The sequence below is a fragment of the Hippopotamus amphibius genome, chromosome 14 (assembly GCF_030028045.1).
Source record: "Hippopotamus amphibius kiboko isolate mHipAmp2 chromosome 14, mHipAmp2.hap2, whole genome shotgun sequence".
NCBI classification, from domain to species: Eukaryota; Metazoa; Chordata; class Mammalia; order Artiodactyla; family Hippopotamidae; genus Hippopotamus; species Hippopotamus amphibius.
In genome coordinates this window covers 76,460,446-76,478,147 of record NC_080199.1, presented here as the reverse complement: position 1 = coordinate 76,478,147, position 17,702 = coordinate 76,460,446, and the positions used below count along the sequence as shown (strand labels likewise).

The 17,702-nt window shown below is 41.4% G+C and overlaps 1 protein-coding gene across 5 annotated transcripts in view; it reads left to right on the top strand.

Moving 5' to 3' along the window:
• The first annotated feature begins 1,312 nt into the window (after positions 1-1,312).
• Positions 1,313-17,702, top strand: part of CDK8 (cyclin dependent kinase 8) — a 92,279-nt gene continuing 75,889 nt past the window's right edge. For 4 of the 5 annotated variants that reach the window (XM_057707416.1, XM_057707415.1, XM_057707414.1 and 1 more), the window contains exon 1: positions 1,313-1,451. In XM_057707416.1, the coding sequence (XP_057563399.1) occupies positions 1,324-1,451 (128 nt within the window). In that variant the 5' untranslated portion in view covers positions 1,313-1,323. The remainder of the gene's footprint in view (positions 1,452-17,702) is intronic. The other variant, XM_057707417.1, reaches the window with a different exon arrangement.

Below are 17,702 nucleotides of genomic sequence, written 5' to 3'. Positions count from 1 at the left end.
CAGCCGACACCTTTCCTCCCCTAACATCACGAACAGTTTTTGTGGATGTGGACCACCGCTGTCATCACGGCTAAAACCTGCTGTCCTTACGGGCGGTGAGCGGCGCGGAGGCTGTGCGGGAAATAACGTCCCCTCTGGAAGGACGGGGCGCGCTGGACGGAGGAGCGGCAGGGCTGGGGGGCCGAGCGGCCGCCCCTCCCCGGCGCGCCTGTGCCGGGGTGTGCGCCGCGCGCCCGCACACGGCTGTCTCTGCGCAGCCCTCGTCAGACTGCGGACGGCAGGCGCACGCCGCGGGGCAGCCTGTGAGCTGGGGACGGACACGCAGACTTTTTTCGGGAACGATCACGCCCTTTAAACTCTGGCGTCTGAAGGGGCGCAAAATGCGACTCGAATACACACGAGCCTCCCTCACACTTCCGTTAAGTTTCTGGCCCAAATCAGACGCCAGCGACATCCCTGTAAAAAAAAAAAAAAATTTCCCAAGCGGTCGCAACGAGCCCCCCGTCCCCGTCCCCTCGGACTACGAATCCCATCATGCAACGCTCCCCCCGCCCCCAGGCGCGGGGGCGGAGCCGCAAAGGGGCGGCCACGGCGGCGGCCCGGGCATGCTGGGCGTTGTAGTCTGGGGCCCCCGGCCCGCGCCCGGCCGGCCCACGTGGTGCTGTGGCGGCCGCTCTGGGCAGCGGCCCCCGCGCTCCCTCCGAGCGGCCCTCGGGGAGCGACCCCCGGCGAGGGCGGGCGGGTGGGCGCGGGCCGCAGGAGGGCCGCGCCTCCCGGGCCTTCGCGACGTTTTTGCGACAGCGCGGCCGTGTTCCGCGAGTCCCCGCCCTCCGCTCTGTGAGGAGGTGCCGGCTGTTGTGCGGCGCTGCCTTTCCGTCTGAGTGGACGGGAGAGCGAGCGAGCGGGCGAGCGAGCGGGCGCGTGTGCGAGCGCGGCGAGGCGCGAGCGCCCGAGGGAGAGCCCCGCCGCGGGGGCCGGCGCCCGGGAGCCCGCGGGGAGGGGGACCGCGCGCGCGCGCTCCCCGCCCCCAGCCCGCGTCCCTCGCCCTCCCGCGCCCGGGGACCTCAGCGTCCCCCGCGGCCGGCCCCCGTCCCGCCGCCGCCCCCCTGGATGTCCCCGGCGCCCGCGCGGGGCCTCATCCTCCTGCTGCTGCTGCTGTTGCTGCTGCCGCCGCCGCCGCCGCCGCCGCGGCCGGGCCGGCGCTGCGGCCGCCGGGCGTAGAGCGGGCGGGTTCCCGGGGGCCGCGGCTGCCGGGGCCTCCCCGGTCCCCACCCCCGCCCCGCGGCGCTGCGACCCCGCTGCCCGGCCTCGCAGGCCGTGACCATGGACTATGACTTCAAAGTGAAGCTGAGCAGCGAGCGGGAGCGGGTCGAGGACCTGTTTGAATACGAGGGCTGCAAAGTTGGCCGGGGCACTTACGGTCACGTCTACAAAGCCAAGAGGAAGGATGGGTGAGTGTCGGCGCCGGGCGGCCGGGCGAGCAGGTGGGCAGCCTCCCGCCGGCCGGGGTCCCGCGGCCGGGCTCGGGGGGCGCGGGGCGGGGGTGGGGGGCCGGGGCAGCGGTGCCCGAGGGGGCCGAGCCCGCACGAGACCCCGCGCGCCGCTGCCCGCGGCTCTGCGGGCGCCGCTCGCCGGGAGGAGGAGCGCCTGCCCCCCGGGCTCTGCGCTGCCCGAGGGTGTCGGCACCAGGTTTCTTTCGCATTTCGGTGCCGAACGTCTGTGTGAGTGCCCTGCAAGGGGGGCCGACGTATCACGGGAACCTCGGGGGCTCTCCTCACGCGCCTCTGGACGGACACCCGTCGGTCTGGAAGGGACGCCGGGATCCCTCTCCCCCCTCCCCCCGCCAGCCTGGGGTTGACTTGGGATCAGATTCGGGTTTTACGTGGGGGAAGAAATCAGCAAGTCCGTGTGGCCGTGAAGAGCTCCTCCTGGGATCGCCCGCCGCACAAACGCAGCCGTTGCTGTTTCGGTGCCCGTAGCTGTGAGTTTCACCTAGAACAATGGGGGTTTGGTGCAGGGTGGGTGGCGAGGAGAAAGGCTAATGACATACAGGGGTGTCTCGCCCAGGCCGTTGCCCCCCCCTCCCCCCCAGTTTAGCAGTTGGCAGCGAACTTTAAACAGTCTCTTTGCTTCAGTTGTTCTTCCCTAGAAATAACTTGGTTAAGTCTATGACGGGTAACGCTCCCAATGTAGTTTCCTAAATCGGCAAGTGAAGTGTTCGTTTCTCCTTTGTCAGTAAATGAATGTCTTGTGATGCTGTCGAAAGAGAAGGCATTTCTTAGTTGAGAAAGTATAATTTATTAACTCCTTGTTTTCCCCTTGTAAAAACGGCTGTTGTCTTTATCGCCTTTGACACTGTAGGAAACTGCTGAGAAGAGAACGTCAATGCTTATTATATAATCTTTAGATTTTATTATAAATAAAGTAGGTTCACTTAAGCATCACTGTTAGTTTGGTTACCTGCTGTTTAACGTTCAAAATAATTGCTCCCCCCCACCAAATTAGTCAGGAAGGTATATTCAGAACTATATTAGCACTAAAAAAATGAAACCATTCAAAAAGCTGAAGTTACCTGGGTTGGGGGAAGCCATATTTATAAATACTTTAGTGTTCTGAATATTGGAAAGGGAAGGATCTATTCAACATTTTTCTCAGGTTTACTGAGATATCTTTCTAAAATAACTTAAAATGGACTCTAAGTGGAAGAAGATAGCAATTCTAATTAATTTGGAATGTGCATTTCAGTGCTTATATGTAGCAGTAAAGCAGTACTGGTATCTGCAAAAGGTGGGGATTTGAAAACTTGATACTGTGGGTGCTGCATGTATTTAAAAGTACTTCTTAGCAGAATGCATAGTCTGGTGACATTTGAGGAATCAGCGTCTGGAGATGTTGTTGACTCTGTGGTTTAATTATATTTCTCATTGAAGTATTGCTCTGTAATAACGTACGTATCTAAAAAAATTATCCTTGTTAGCTTCCCATACAATATTTTTTAAAAACCTTATGCACTTTCCCTATCCCCCAATATTATGTAATTTGGGGCATATTCATAAAATCCCGATCCCATGAGATTAGACATTGTAGTACATTTGACCAGTCTGTCATCTGTTTTATAAAATTCAGGTGAGGAAAATCTTAGAGATTTAATCTCTCTGAGAAAAACGAGTTCTATTTTCATAAATTGCCAATTTAAGCTAATAAAACGTAAATCTTATTAACTTTGATTTTACATTTTATTAAAAAATGATAATATTGTTTACTGACAAGAGGTACTTTTGACTGCATTTTGCATCTCATGGTCAAGTTTTAATTTAGGCGAAGAATAATTTTAGAAGAACTATACAATTTAAAAATGGCAGAATGTATAGTATATGAACATTTCTTATTCATGATAGTCAAAAAGTAGCATTGCATTTTGGAAAAATTAACTTTTTGTTTATAATTGTTTGGGCTTGTTTTTCAGTAGTCTTTAATGATTTTGTTTATAGGAAGAACTGTTTTTAAATAAGTGGATCAAATGTCAAGAGAGTTTTAAAATTTTTTAAAACAGTTTTTGTGTTCCAGAGGGAGTATTTTTCGGTTTGGCTTCTTATAACCTCACTCTGGTGAAATGCAGCATTGTATTTATGAAGCTCTTTTGATCTTATGTCAGTGAAATGTAATTTAATGCATTTTAGTCCTGGTAAAATAAAATTTGTGGCTGTTTAATCTTTTATAAAAAGATGATGATCAAATAATTTGTTTCTAGTATTGATTTACTTTCAGATCAAATTATATGTTCTGTAACTGACATTTCAGAGAACTCTAGGAATCTAGACGGTAACACCTTCAAAGAGAATACTGAGATTTGCAATAAAATGAAATAAATTTTGTTTAGACGTATTTGCTATTAAAATGAATGGATGTAAACGTATCCTTTCAGTTGTCCAGCGAGCATTATAGACCTGAATAATTAGTAAAGGAACTTAGACCAGAGGAGTTAGCTTCTGAAATGATTGTTTTAGGAAATAAAATAGCTGGAAAGTGCATCTCTTTGATTTTAAGAATTAGTAATACTCTCCTGCTAGTATTCTACACTTTTGATAAACTCAGCATTTTAAGGAATGTGGGGAAGGAGGAACACTTTATTTGAGGCATGATTATATACATGGAAAAGGGCCTTTTATAATTGTGTTAATTTCAGATTCTAATAGAGTTAAAACATAAATGCACAATAAATCTTGGGAATAATTTGCTCTCACTGTCACCATAAATGAGATAAAGAGTGTCCTTTGTGTCTGAACACCGAAAGGGTACTCAGTGGGAAGCAGGGGGATTCATTTTCTTTCTGAGTCAGTTGCATTTCCTCTTTGCAGAATTTAGGCAGCCAAACTTACCTTGTTCGAAGGAATGGAAAAGCATGAGAACCAGAGAACAATTTGTGTTTTTAAATTCTAAATGCTCATTATTGGCATTGGACATTGCAGAATTTAAAAATTAATTTGGGGTAAGAGTTGAGAGAGAGAGAGAGAAATCTACAGAAAACTTTTGTTGGGGCACTTCTGTAGACAGCATAGAGATTAGTAGGCAGTGGTAATGATAATATTAGGACCTGGGCAAGGCCCTTTACAGCCATCATGTATTGAATCCTCACAAGGACCATACAAGTCAGTTGTGTTTTTTAGTTTTACAGTTGAGGAAACTGAGGTTTAAAAAGGTTAAGCAAATTTGTCCATGCTTACATGACTAATTAAATGTTAGAGCTGGGATTGGGGGTTTACAAGCAGATCTCTTACTCTAGAGCCCATGCTCTTAACCATTATGCTTCATATTAAGATAAATAGAAACATAAACATGGGGATTTGGTGTTTTAGTGGGTCATTCAGAAAACATGAAGGCCTTATCACACCGCTAGTCTTTTCATTAATTGATACTTCTTTAGCATGTTTCTGAACAGCCCTAGTTTTTTGTAGTGCTGCCAAAGTAAATATGTGGCTATGTGGGTGTTTCTCTGTACATACACCCATACATGGGTATGTGTGTGTGTGTAGGACCACACTCTAATAGGGCATGTTAGGGTGTGAAAATTCTTCATCTAGTGCAAAGAACTCTAAGTTGGGGAGACTGGAGAACTGAGCTGGAGTTCAGACTCTGCCTCTGATCCACCACTATGACCCTTGGCAAGTCATTTGCCCTTGTAGATCTTCCTTTCCTTATTTCAAAGATTACAGTGTTCGAGTTGATAATTTTTAGGGCCTTCCTAGTAGTATAATTTAAGGAAAGTAAAAACTGTGAATGTAAAATACTTTTGCAAGATCAGGAAAACAACCACTAAGACAAATATTTTACTTTAGACAGTATACTTCCATGTTTCTTAGTCTCATGCTTTAATGTGGGTTCTCATCAACTGCCAAGAAGAAGACAGGTAACTTCCAAAGACTTGTCAGCTCCCTCACCTGCATCTCTTCTAAGCATATCACCTTAGCATTCCCTCCTGTTTACCTCTTAAGGGGTGGGGTTTATGTGGCTGTTCCCACTCCTGTGGTGGCTAGCACGAGGGACTCTTCTGATTAGAGCTGCTCGGAACTTTAAGTCGGCTTTAATTCCTTAGCTGTGGTCAGAACTTGGTTGGAACCCTTTATTTCCCCTGAAGGGTTCTAATAGTTTTTCTTCTGATGATTGGTGAACCGTGTATCTAGGTTCAATTTGATTTAAGTATTTCTTTAGATGTCAAATGCCAAATACAGCATGTCAGTCCCCATCCCTGGGGGGTTTGCATGCTCAATAAAGAGTATCCTTATAACATTTAAAACATACGATGAAAGGGGACAAGCAGAATATTCACTGTGCATTTCTTACCTACTTGCGGTTGAATTTATCTGCCTTAGATATCAGGGCATTCAGATCCACTGGGCAGGCCACTCTGAGGTTTCATGCTTAGACCCCATTTTCTTAGTAGCAAGACTGGCACATTAATTCATTTTGGACTTTTTTTTTTTTTTTTAAACTTTATTTTTTGTTTTTTTTTTTTGTTTTTTTTTTTGTTTTTTTGGCACACGGGCTTAGTTGCTCCGAGGCATGTGGGATCTTCCTGGAGCAGGGATCGAACCCTGTCCCCCGCATTGGCAGGTGGATTCTTAACCACTGCACCACCTAGGAAGCCCAGGACTTGTTTATTTGATTATTTTACTGTGTCTTCTAACATTGGAAGAAATCCATTCCCTCACTGATTCAGCAAATATTTCCTGGACCCTTCTATCTGCCAAGTACTGTCCAAGGTATTGAGAACGCACGGATGAATAAAGTAGTCCATTCTTTGAGAAGACACCCACTGAGGAAACAAACACGTAAATAAGCTGCAGCAATTTAATGAGCACTATAATAATTAAGACAAGGTGCTATTGGAACACAGACAGGGAAGCTCCCACCTGCCTGGGACTTTCAGGAAAAAGCTCTCACAGATGGCAGCACTTCATTGCCTCTTGGAGGACAGGGAGGTCTCATCAGAAAGGGCATTTCAAGAGGAACAGGACAAGGGGGTGCTCTTTGTTACGCTCTTACAGACCCCAGCAGGTCTTGTGGGTCTGGATCGTTTCTTCCCACGGCGCCCCTCCCCACACCTTTCCTGTTGCCAGCAGCTTTCAGCTCCTGCTGAATGTGTGGTGCTGCGTGCACGCGCTGCCGGTGTTGCACTGCACCCCATGGACATGGTCAGGTCTCTGTGACCCAGCGTGGGGATACATTTGCCAGCATGTACTGAGCCCCTTCATCGTCTCTGTGGCCGTTTCCCATCCCAGCCACACTGGTGAATTAGGGTACAAGCAGCCTCTGAAATCCCGCAGCCTGGTGTAGGAATCTGTCTCGTGGAAACTGCCGTGGCAGAACAACACTCTGGTGACTGCTCTGGATAGCAGGTGGTTCTCCTTTGGCCTCACCTCCGTGAGGAGTAGAGATCCATAATTTGCTATGCTGGATCAGAGAGGGGGATTCCTCTTGTTGGGACTCAGTTGTGTGAGGAGATGGTGGGGAGGTGGCTTCTAGCAGACCAGATTTCAGCTAGGAAAATAGAAATAATGACAAATTGTTATAAGTTATTGTAGGTCATTTGCAAACTTACCTACTTTTTCAAAAATTAGTTCTCTTGGCAGTTGTGTTCAGAATTGTGATTTACAAACATGTGAAATATATCCATAGGTAAGTTGCTAAGTATGTATTCTTCCTGTGGCTGGTGTCATTTTTCCTGTAGTGCCTTGTATTGTTGAATCCAACCCTCATTGTCTCTGTATTCTTTTTTTATTCTTTTTCTGTTCTTAGCTGTTCCTAGAGAATGAATATCCTACTGTCCTTACCTCCTTCAGAACAATTTGTAAATCTTTTCCTACACAGCAGCTTAAGTAGGCCTTGGCCATCTCTTTGTTATTTAGAAACTACCGTGAAATTTTTTGTCTTTAAGTACCTCTTGTCACCTCAAGGCACTTCTTGAAGTTGTCACTAAAAGGTGACTTTCACCTGTTATTTTGATCTTAATACTTAAAGACCCTTTAGTATAATTTTCTCAAGATTCTTTAGAATGGTGGTTGTCAGTCATGAAAGCAGTCCCTGGTGTGGTAAGCTGCTCTTACTCATAGAGTTATATCATGTCCTTTAGGTATGTTGTGGCAGAAAAAATGCTGAGAATCTCCTTTTTTAAATTGAGATACATCACATACCATAAAATTCACCCTTTTAAAGTGTACAGTCTTCTGGCTTTTAGTGTATTCACAGGGCTGTGCAGTCATCACCACTATCTAATTCCAGAGCATTTTTATCATGTCAAAAAAACCCCATATCAATTAGCAGTCACTCCACATTCCCCCTTTTCCCAGTCCCTGGCAACCACTCATCTACTTTCTGTCTCGGTGGATTTGCCTGTTCTGGACATTTCATGTAAATGGAAATATACAGTGTGTGGTTGTTTGTGTCTTTTATTTAGGGTGCTGTTTTCAGTGTTCATCCATGTTGTGCGTGTATCAGTATTTCATTCCTTTTTACGGTTGAAAAATATTGCCGTATGTGGACAGACCACATTTTGTTTATCCATTTATCGGTTGGTGGACATCTGAGTTGTTTCAGCTCTTTGGCTGTTATGAATAATGCTGCTGTGAACCTTCATGTATGAATTGTTATGTAGATACATGTGTTTGGTTCTCTTAGGCACATACCCAGAGTCATATGGTAACTCTCTGTTAGCTTTTTGAGAAGCTGCCAAATTTTTGAAAGCAGCTGAGAACCAGTTTTGAGTGGCTTTACCTTGACTTTGGTTTAGAACCAAGATTTGTCCTTTGTCCACAAGACCTGGACTCCTGAATTCCCAGAATATCTTATTAATTAGTACCTCACCTTCTTCCCAGGAGAGTGTTCACACACTAGTCTATCGTAGTGGTTCCGAAGCACAGATTAATACAGCTGTCCCTCCGTTGTCACCTCACACCGCCCTTCTGAACTTGTTCTCAGACAGCACCTTGTGCTGGGGATTTTTTTCCCTTGGCTGAAATCGGTTCTCATATTTAGCTTCAGAAATCCTGACTACTTCATTTTAACATACAACTCCAATAATTCCCTCTTCACTCATCACCCTGCAAAACATAGTCAGTTCTTCCTATTTGTATTATGTAACTACTTCAGTGTCTATGTGGCTAATGTTTATGTGTCCTTTGGGTCTTTCTGGTGAATGTTTATGGGTTAAATGTTATAGATTTCCTCTGGGGCAGTAATTGTGTTCCCTTTACTTCCTGCCATATTGGCAGATGTTGACAGGTATTTAATACTTTTTTATTTTTGGTGTACGTAAAATTTGTATTTGGAAATCTTCCCTTTAAACTTGCTAAACTTAAAAACTTGAGCATATTATGAAATAGAAAAGCAGCGCCTTGTTGAACATACCCAGAGGAGCAAAGTTTGATGGGCTGGCTAAATTGATACCAGGAACAGAATAGAACAAAACCAAAGGCCAAAGGCAGATGCAAGCTTTGTTAATTGACTGAACCAAATAGAAGCCCAGGTGTTTGAAAAATTGAGCCACTACAAAGAATAAAGTATTTTCTAAAGGATACATTGTAAATGAATCAGTTTAAATGGGGATCAGACCTATATTTCTAAACTTAAGGAAAGTATAATTAGTCTCTGAACCAGAGTTGGCATTTAATTGTTTAAACTCTGTGTTTTTCATATTTGAAGTTTACTTTTGTTAGTGAATAAAAAATTATGTATTTTAACAAGTACTCAAGGTAACTCACTTATCTCTCTAGACAAGCACTTTAAAATCTATAACTTTATTACAGCCTATGAATTCTAACAAATAGTCATCCTAAGGAGAGTTCTTCCCATCATGATGCCTGCTCTGGGTGTTTCTGAACACCTGAATCTTATAGGTTGTCTAGAGAACTAAGGGATTTAGAAACAAACAAACAAACAAAACTTGTCAAACAGTGGTATTATGGTTTATATTAAACAAGTCATTATTTTGGGGGAAAGAGGAGGTAAGTATTGAAAAATATGAGGCTTCTGTTTAAGGAAAGCCAATAAATCGTGTGAAAATTTAAGCTCGTGTAAAATAAATACATTTGTTTGGAGTGCTTTCACTTTATGAAAGAAGCCCTTTAAGTAAGGGAGCTCTCCTAGCATGCTTATCCTGTGACTCAGTTTGCAAAAAATTCAGTTTATACACAGTTTCCAAGAAAGTGTTAAGCACAGAGTAAGGAGTACTTGTATTTGTTTTTTGGTGCTGACTTAACATTGAAGGTTCTTTTAAATGTAAAATTAAGTCATTTAAATATTTGACGTTCCATTATTGTTTCTCTTCAGCTGTAATTTTTTGGGGTGGGGGCAAATTCATATATTTATAATCTATTTGGTGGCTATTCACTGAATGTCTGTAAAGTGCCAGGTTCTGAGACAGATGTAGGTGACTCAGCATAGAACAGGCCGTAGTTTTAAGTCCTTAGGGAACTTAAAGACTTTGAGGGGCACAGGCAAGTTAACAGGTAATTATAATGTAGTGGGATAGGGCTGTGATGGAGAAAATGGTTAATGAAATCTACTATGACTTTATATTTTTTCATTCAAGAATATTATGCATCTTTCCATGTCAGTAAATATAGCTCTGAATCACCAGTTTTCATTATTGCAGGCATCACATTACACACACACACACACACACACACACACACACACACGTAAATATGTATCCAGTTAACCAGTTCTCTAGTGATAGATGAAATTTAAGTAGTCTCTAAATTTTAGCCATTGCAGTTAGTGAAGAACTTCCTGGAAAATGTGACTACAGTGCTTCAACCTAGTATCATGTTCTTGCAGTGGAATTTTAGGGTCAAAGATTGTATACTTTCAACAGCTCTATTTCTATATAAAATAAGATTGGGTTTTAAAATTAATAAACTCTCAGGATAAGAACTCAGCAGCATGTAAGAGCATTCCAGAAGACTGAGTCTCCCTCCTTAGGGATAATTGTCGTCAGCCCCTCCTTGTGTGTATGCATATGGAAGCAGACATATGTCTGGATCAACTTTAAAATTTATTTTAATACCTAATTCATTTTTGAGCAGGTAATACATGTGTATGCAAAAAATGTAAACATACTGAGGAAGTGAAAACTTAATTCTCACCTCTGTCTCCTGCAGTCACTCATTTCTTCTTTCAGAGCTGTCTACTGGCATGTTTCTTGTCTGGAAGGTGAGAGAGAACTTCCCAGGTCCCCAGAAAGTTTCCCACAGGGGTATTTGCTGTGGGTGATGCCACTGGCGGGGAGCGAAGTCTTCATGAAGCAGGACACGCTCCCTTGCCTCATCCACAGGGAGTTGTATCCCTCCTGGCTTCTCTCAACAGTTCTAGAGACTGATCAGCACACCCAAGCGCTTGTTACTGGTAAGGACCCCAGTACATCACTGCTAGACTGCTGAAATGCAGGTCAGGTTCCCAGGACTGTCTTTTTAATAGGCCTGGGCTTCAGGCTTTTCGGAGGGCCAATCTTACGTCCTTAAAAAAGTTTGCAGCAGTTATACTCTCATCAGAACTCCTCCAACAAAACTTAGTCTGAAAGGAAGAAATGGGAGTAAATACCGTAATGCCGTGCTTGAGTCACAGGGGTAAACGCTTTGTAAAGTTGGGATTGTTCAGGTTATTCTTTCGGAAATTTTGCTTTAGGTTTTCTTTCCCTACATAGTCCTGTGTATTTTAGATTACTGGTTGGCATAAAAAAATTGAGTCTTGTGGATGTTTAAAATTACAGTCATTGTCCGGGAAGATCCCAGATGCCACAAGGCAACTAAGCCCGTGCGCCACAACTACTGAGCCTGTGCTCTAGAGCCTGCAAGCCACAACTACGCAGCCCGCACGCCTAAAGTCTGGGCTCCACAACAAGAGAAGCCACTGCAGTGAGAAGCCCGTGCACCGCAACAAAGAGTAGCCCCTGCTTACCACAACTCGAGAAAGCCTGTGAACAGCAACAAAGACACAACACAGCCAATAAATAAATAAATTTATTTATTTAAAAAAAATTACGGTCATTGTTAAGTTTACGTTATTTCTTGTTGACTTCCATCAGATTTCTCCATTCCAGCTGAACACTGCTGCTGTGCTTGGTTCCTGTCACTTATGGTCGATACTCTTGATGTAGTCTACCTCCAGCTGCTTATTTAGCACTGACAGTTACTACTCTTACACTCTTTCTCTGATGATCTTTCTTTCCGTTTCCTGTTGCTTGGCTTTAATTATCCTTTCATTCCCTGACCAGCACTGACCTTCCTGTAACCAGGTTTTTCCTCTTCTCCCCTTTTCGGCTTGCTTTTTCTGTTGTGTACTGATTTTGGCTTTGGCCTTGTTCCTCATCACCTGTCTGAGTAGCATTCCCCCCTGGGCTTGCCTCCATACACCAGGAAGCCGGAACCTCTTCTGCTGCCAGTGGAATTGCTTGACTTTGTGTATTCAGCAGAGGTAGTTATTTATGTAGGTAAGCAGGCAGCTGGTAGGTAAGACAGTTCTGATATATTTCATTAATTTGGAAGAGACATTTTAAGAAGGTTTTAAGTACTGCTAAACATAATTCTTTCTTCATAGACATAATTTCTGCTCAACAGAAGTTGGAAAGTACTTACTCCTTATTTACAGGGGAGACACTGAAAAAGTACGTAAACATTTAATCTTTTTATCTGAAAATCTATTTGAGTACACGAGTCCAGGCGCTGCTTGAGAGTTTAAACCAGATACCCTGTAGCTGAAAGTTACTAGTGTCCTGTTTTAGCCAAGACTAGCTGACCTCTGCAGAGCCCCTTTAGGCTTGTGACGTGTGCTAGGCTTAGACATGCATATGTGAAAAACGTAAGGAAGTCTGTCAGAGTAGCACATGCTTCTTGTACTTCATCTGTTGCTCTTCTGGATTTTTTTTTTTTTTTTTTTTTTGAGGGGACCATTCAGTTCTGAAAGGTGATTCAGTCTAATGTTCTTTAAGTACTGAAGTTTTCAATGCAAGCAAAAAATGCAAACCAAGTATACCACTTTTTAACCTTTATTTGACTTGGATCACGTAGCTTCTGCTCTGTTTCTGTTGAATTTTGTAGAACTGGACTCAGTGAGTTTAAGCATGCTTGCTGATTTTCAGTTTTTTAGAGTGCAGTGCAATTACATTTTTTCTTAGTGAAATTCTGTGCTGTGATTATCCCTGAAACGTGTCAGAATGTAAGATAACATTTGCCACTAGTTATTCAGTATTTATTTTTGTGTTTAATAAAGCAGCTTTGGTTTAGTTGCAGTGTACTAAGTAGGGAAATTACCAGTTGTCTTCATGGAGAAAATATTAGTAAAACCTTTCCAGAAGTTATACATTTATAGTTCATAAAGTTTTTTATTAGCTTTATTGAGATATAATGCACATACCATGCAGTTTACCTATTTTAAGTATATAGTTCACCATTTTTTAGTATATTCACAGGGTTGTGTGGCTCTTGCCACAATGTAATTTTAGAATATTTTTATCCTCCCTGAAAGAAATCCAGTACCCATTAGCAGTCATTCCCCATTCCCTCCAACCCTCCAGCCTTAGGCAACCACTAATCTGCTTTCTGCCTCTGGATTTGCCTATGCTGAACATTTCATTTAAATGAAATCATATAATATGTGGTCTTTTGTGACTGGCTTCTTTCACTTAATATAATGTTTTCAAGGCTTATCCATGATTTAATATGTATCACATTTGGTTTGGATATTTGGGTCGTTTCCATCATCAGTTGTTGGCTATTTGGGTCATTTCCACTTTTTGGTTATTATGAATAATGTTGCTGTGAACATTCGTGTACAGGTATTGGAGTCCCTGCTTTGAGTTCCTTGGATATATACCTAGGAGTGGAAATGCTGGGTCAGATGGTAACTGAATGCTTAATTTTTGAGTGACCACCAAAGTGTTTCCTCAGTGGCTGCACCATTTTACATTCGCACTAGGAATGCACAAGGGTTCCAGTTTCTCCACATCTTTGACAACACTTATTCTGCCACCCCCCCCCCCCCCCCCCCGCCTTCATATAGCTATTCTTATGGTTGTTAAGTGTTACTGATTTGCATTTCCCTAATGATGAATGGTACTTATTGTATCATTCAGTATCAATAAGTACTTCTCATGTACTTATTGATCATTTGATTATCTTCTTGGAAAAACATAGTCATGCCCTTTGCTCATTTAAAAATTGAATTATCTATCTTTTTTTATTATTGAGTTGTAGGAGTTCTTTCTATACCCTGGATACTAGACCCTTATCAGATAGATGATTTGCAAATGAAATGGCCAATAAGCCCATCATGAAAAGATGCTCAACATCAGTGATCATCAGGGAAATGCACATCAGAACTGAGATACCACTTCACACCCATTAGGATGGCTACTATTAAAATAAAAAAAAAAGAATAAGTGTTGGCCACTTGTTTATCTTCAGTGGAAAACTGCCTATTCAGGTCCTTAACCTACTTTTTAATCTGGTTATTTGTTTTTCTGTTGAGTTTTAGGAGTTCTCTATATATTCTGGATACTAATTCCTTATACGTGATTTACGAATATTTTCTCCCATTCTGTAGATTGCCTTTTACCCTGTGGATATTGTCTTTTGATCCATAAATTTGAAAATTTTTCATGAAGTCCAGTTTGTCTATTTTTTCTTTTGTTTCCTGTGCCTTTGGTGTCATAATCCAGGAAATCATTGCTAAATCAATGTCATAAAGCCTGTAGTTTGTAGTTTTAGGTCTTAGATTTAGGCCATGGCTCCATTTTGAGTTAGTTAGCCAGGTTTTCTCCTAGGAAGTTTGAACTAATTTGTAATCTCATTCATAATGGACAGGAGTAATGTTTGGCACTTCCTTGATCAGTGTTTTTATTACTTAATCTTTAAAATGATTTTCTTTTAATCTTTGTTAATTTGATAGGAAACCTGTGGAATCACGGTTTTATTTACATTTGTTTCACTAATATTTATAGTTTCTTGTTTTTTCATTATTTAATTTCTTTTGTAAATTGCCCAATCATATTTTACACATTTTCCTTAAAAATTTTTTTGTGAAGTACTTTATTTATTGGGATATTATTCTTTTATTCATGTTGCAAACATTTCCAATTTTTTATTTCTCTATGATATTTTAATATATAATCATCTGTCATTCTTTTATTGCTTCTGACTTTTCTCTAGTGTAGACATTTTTTCTTACATTTTCTTCTAACATTTTTAAAGGTTTAAAAGTTTTTTGCAGTTAAATTATTATTTAGTCTTAAATTTATTTAGTATAAAATGTTATTAGGGTTCTAACTAACTTTTCTAGTCTTGTTAATACTGTTGAATAATCCTCAGTTGATTTGAAATGCCACCTTCACCTTTACCCTGAGTTCTCTAGTATATGGACTGTCTCTACTGGCTCGTTGATCTGCCTTTTTCTGTGTTACTCCCCTATTGTTTTAAGTCTTACAGATTTATAATATCTGGTAAGACCATACCCTTTCATTACTCTTCTCAAAAAAAATGATAGTTTTTCTTTTCCGTTTATTTATTCCATAAACTTCCTTTCCATTTAAACTTTAAAATCAACAATTTAAAATCTAAAAAATATTTTTTTTACTTGGGTTTAAATTGTGTTAAATGTGTTGATTAATTACTCTCCATACTCAGCAGTATGGTTATGTTTTTTTCATTTGTTCACATTTTATCTTAGGAATTTTGATAAAGCTTTGTAGTTTTCTTCATATAGATCCTGCATATTGTTTATTACTATGTATTTTATGTTATTTGGTAGTCATGCATAAGTTCACATGTCAGTTGGTCTCATGCAGTATTTTTGACATACTGAAAAATGATTCTTTAGCTATTTGTTATGGAATTTAAAAAATATTACCCAAAAGTGGTGACAGTTCAGTGATTCCCCACTAACCTACCTTTCTGTTCTTTTTGTCTAGTTAAAGTCTTTAATTGCATTTGTGATTCTTTCATCTTGTATTTTTAAAATAGTTATTTTCTCATATGTTTAGCTCTGAACACTTTTGATTTTTCTAGGTAGATATTCATAACGTCTTCACATACTAATAGTTCTATTATTAATTCCTTTCTAGTACTTCAGCTTTAGAAAATTTGATATTATTGCATTGGCTGTAACTTTTTAATAACCAACTTTTTAATAATGGTGGTGTTGGGGGTATTTTTGCCTTGCTTTTGATTTTAAATGGGAATATTTCTCTGTTAGGTAAGAACTCTTATTTTTATTCTCATGACATTGTTAGATATGAGATTGACGTATGCCATAATACCATCTTGAACAAGTCATTTCATCTCTCTGAGCACTTCGGATTTCTTGTCTGTAAAATAAATTCACCCCACAGAGATCCTTTGTATAATAAGATAAAGCATGTAAAGAAAGTTTTCAAGCTCTCATAAGGCCATATAAGTTACACATATTTTAATATATTTATTAAGTTAATCTCACTTGTTCAGCCATTTGTGATTCCCTGTTTCACCAGTGCCCAATTATGCTAATTTATATTTTTCAAGAAGAATTTGTGATGTTTTATTAGTAGGTAATTTTCCTAAGTATGTCTTTTTGCATATAGTAACTTACAGTACTTCTGCCTACAGTGTCATGGTTGTGTTTCTGAGAACTCTTATGAAAAATTCCTTATAAAAACAGCTGTTTCACTGGGGTAAGGAGGCTGCAGGGTTTCTGTTGGATTTGCTGTGATATAAGTATTTTTATAGCTGTAATCTAAAAGGAATACATCTGTTGACTAAAAATGACAAATAAACTGAATGTTTCCTCCTTTACCATTTAGTGTACTCAGAAGGTTCTTAGATTCCCCTATCACCTTTGTCCTTGACCGTGCAGTCTTGCTTGTAGTACTGTTACCATTGCCAGTGGTACAAGAATGAAAGAATGCTTGGGTAAACAAAACAGTTCCATTCCAGAAGGACACCCAGACAGTCAAACAGTGCATCTGTGTGAGCCTGTTCTTTGCTTGCAACTATTATTTTTCCTGTTTACTCTGCGCTGATTCCAGTTTGCATCGTAATAATAATGCCTTTGTGTGGTGATTTTCCCCCCTGATTAATTGGTGATGTTATAACCACATTATGTTGTAAAAACTCATGCTATAAGAGACTTGCCTATATTTGCCAGTACAGGGTAAATAGTACTGTAAATATATGTTGATTGCAAGCGACCAGGTGACCCATTTTATAGATTGGGACACTGTCATTGCTGTAGCTCAGTGCTGGTGTTGACGCTCGGCTCAGCAAACTGTGCTTATTGATAGGAGCTGGTTGTACAGATACGTTTGTTATTGTTAAAAGCATCTGAATGGGTTCCAGAAAGTTGCAGGGGGAGGCGATCTCTAGAAAAACACGTGTGGGGGTTGGAGTTAAGCAGATGAAACAGTATGTCCCCCTTATCCACAGAGGATATGTTCCAAGACATCCAGTGAATGCCTGAAACCATGGATAGTAGCATAACCCTATAGTTACTGTGTTTACTTGTGTACTAACGTACACAGCATGCATACACTGGACAGAGGAGTGATTCTCATCCTTGGCAAGACGTGAGATTTCATAATGCTACTCAGGATGGCCCGCAATTTAAAACTTATGAATTGTTTGTTTCTGGAGTTTTCCATTTAATATTTTCGGACTGCGGTTGACCACGAGTAACTGAAATCACAGAAAGTAAAACCACTGATAAGGGGGGACTACTGTATCCATTGTATCATTTAGATCATGTGTTGAAAACAAAATACAAAATGTAATCCTACCATTGCGCAAAATCATAGTACCTTTTTACTTTTGAGGAGCGTCATCACGTTGTAGGAAGACAAGAACTAGAATAGGTTTGTAGAAAGACAAATAAAATGATTGGGAGAAGGGCACCCTAGTATATAATCTAAAAGGATTTGGGTCTTTAAGCTTGGAAATGAAAGGAATGAATTTGAAGCGTAGTCAGCCCTCAGTACGGGGGGGTGGGGTGGGGTCTGGGGCATTGTTTCTAGGACCCCTCGGATGTCAAAAATCAAGGATACGGGTCTCCTTTTGAGGACGTCCCTGGCGGTTCAGTGGTTAAGACTTTGCGCTTCCACTGCAAGGGGTGCAGGTAGTCAGGGAAGTAAGATCCCACATGCGTGGCACAGCCAAAAATTTAAAATAAACAGACAAATAAAT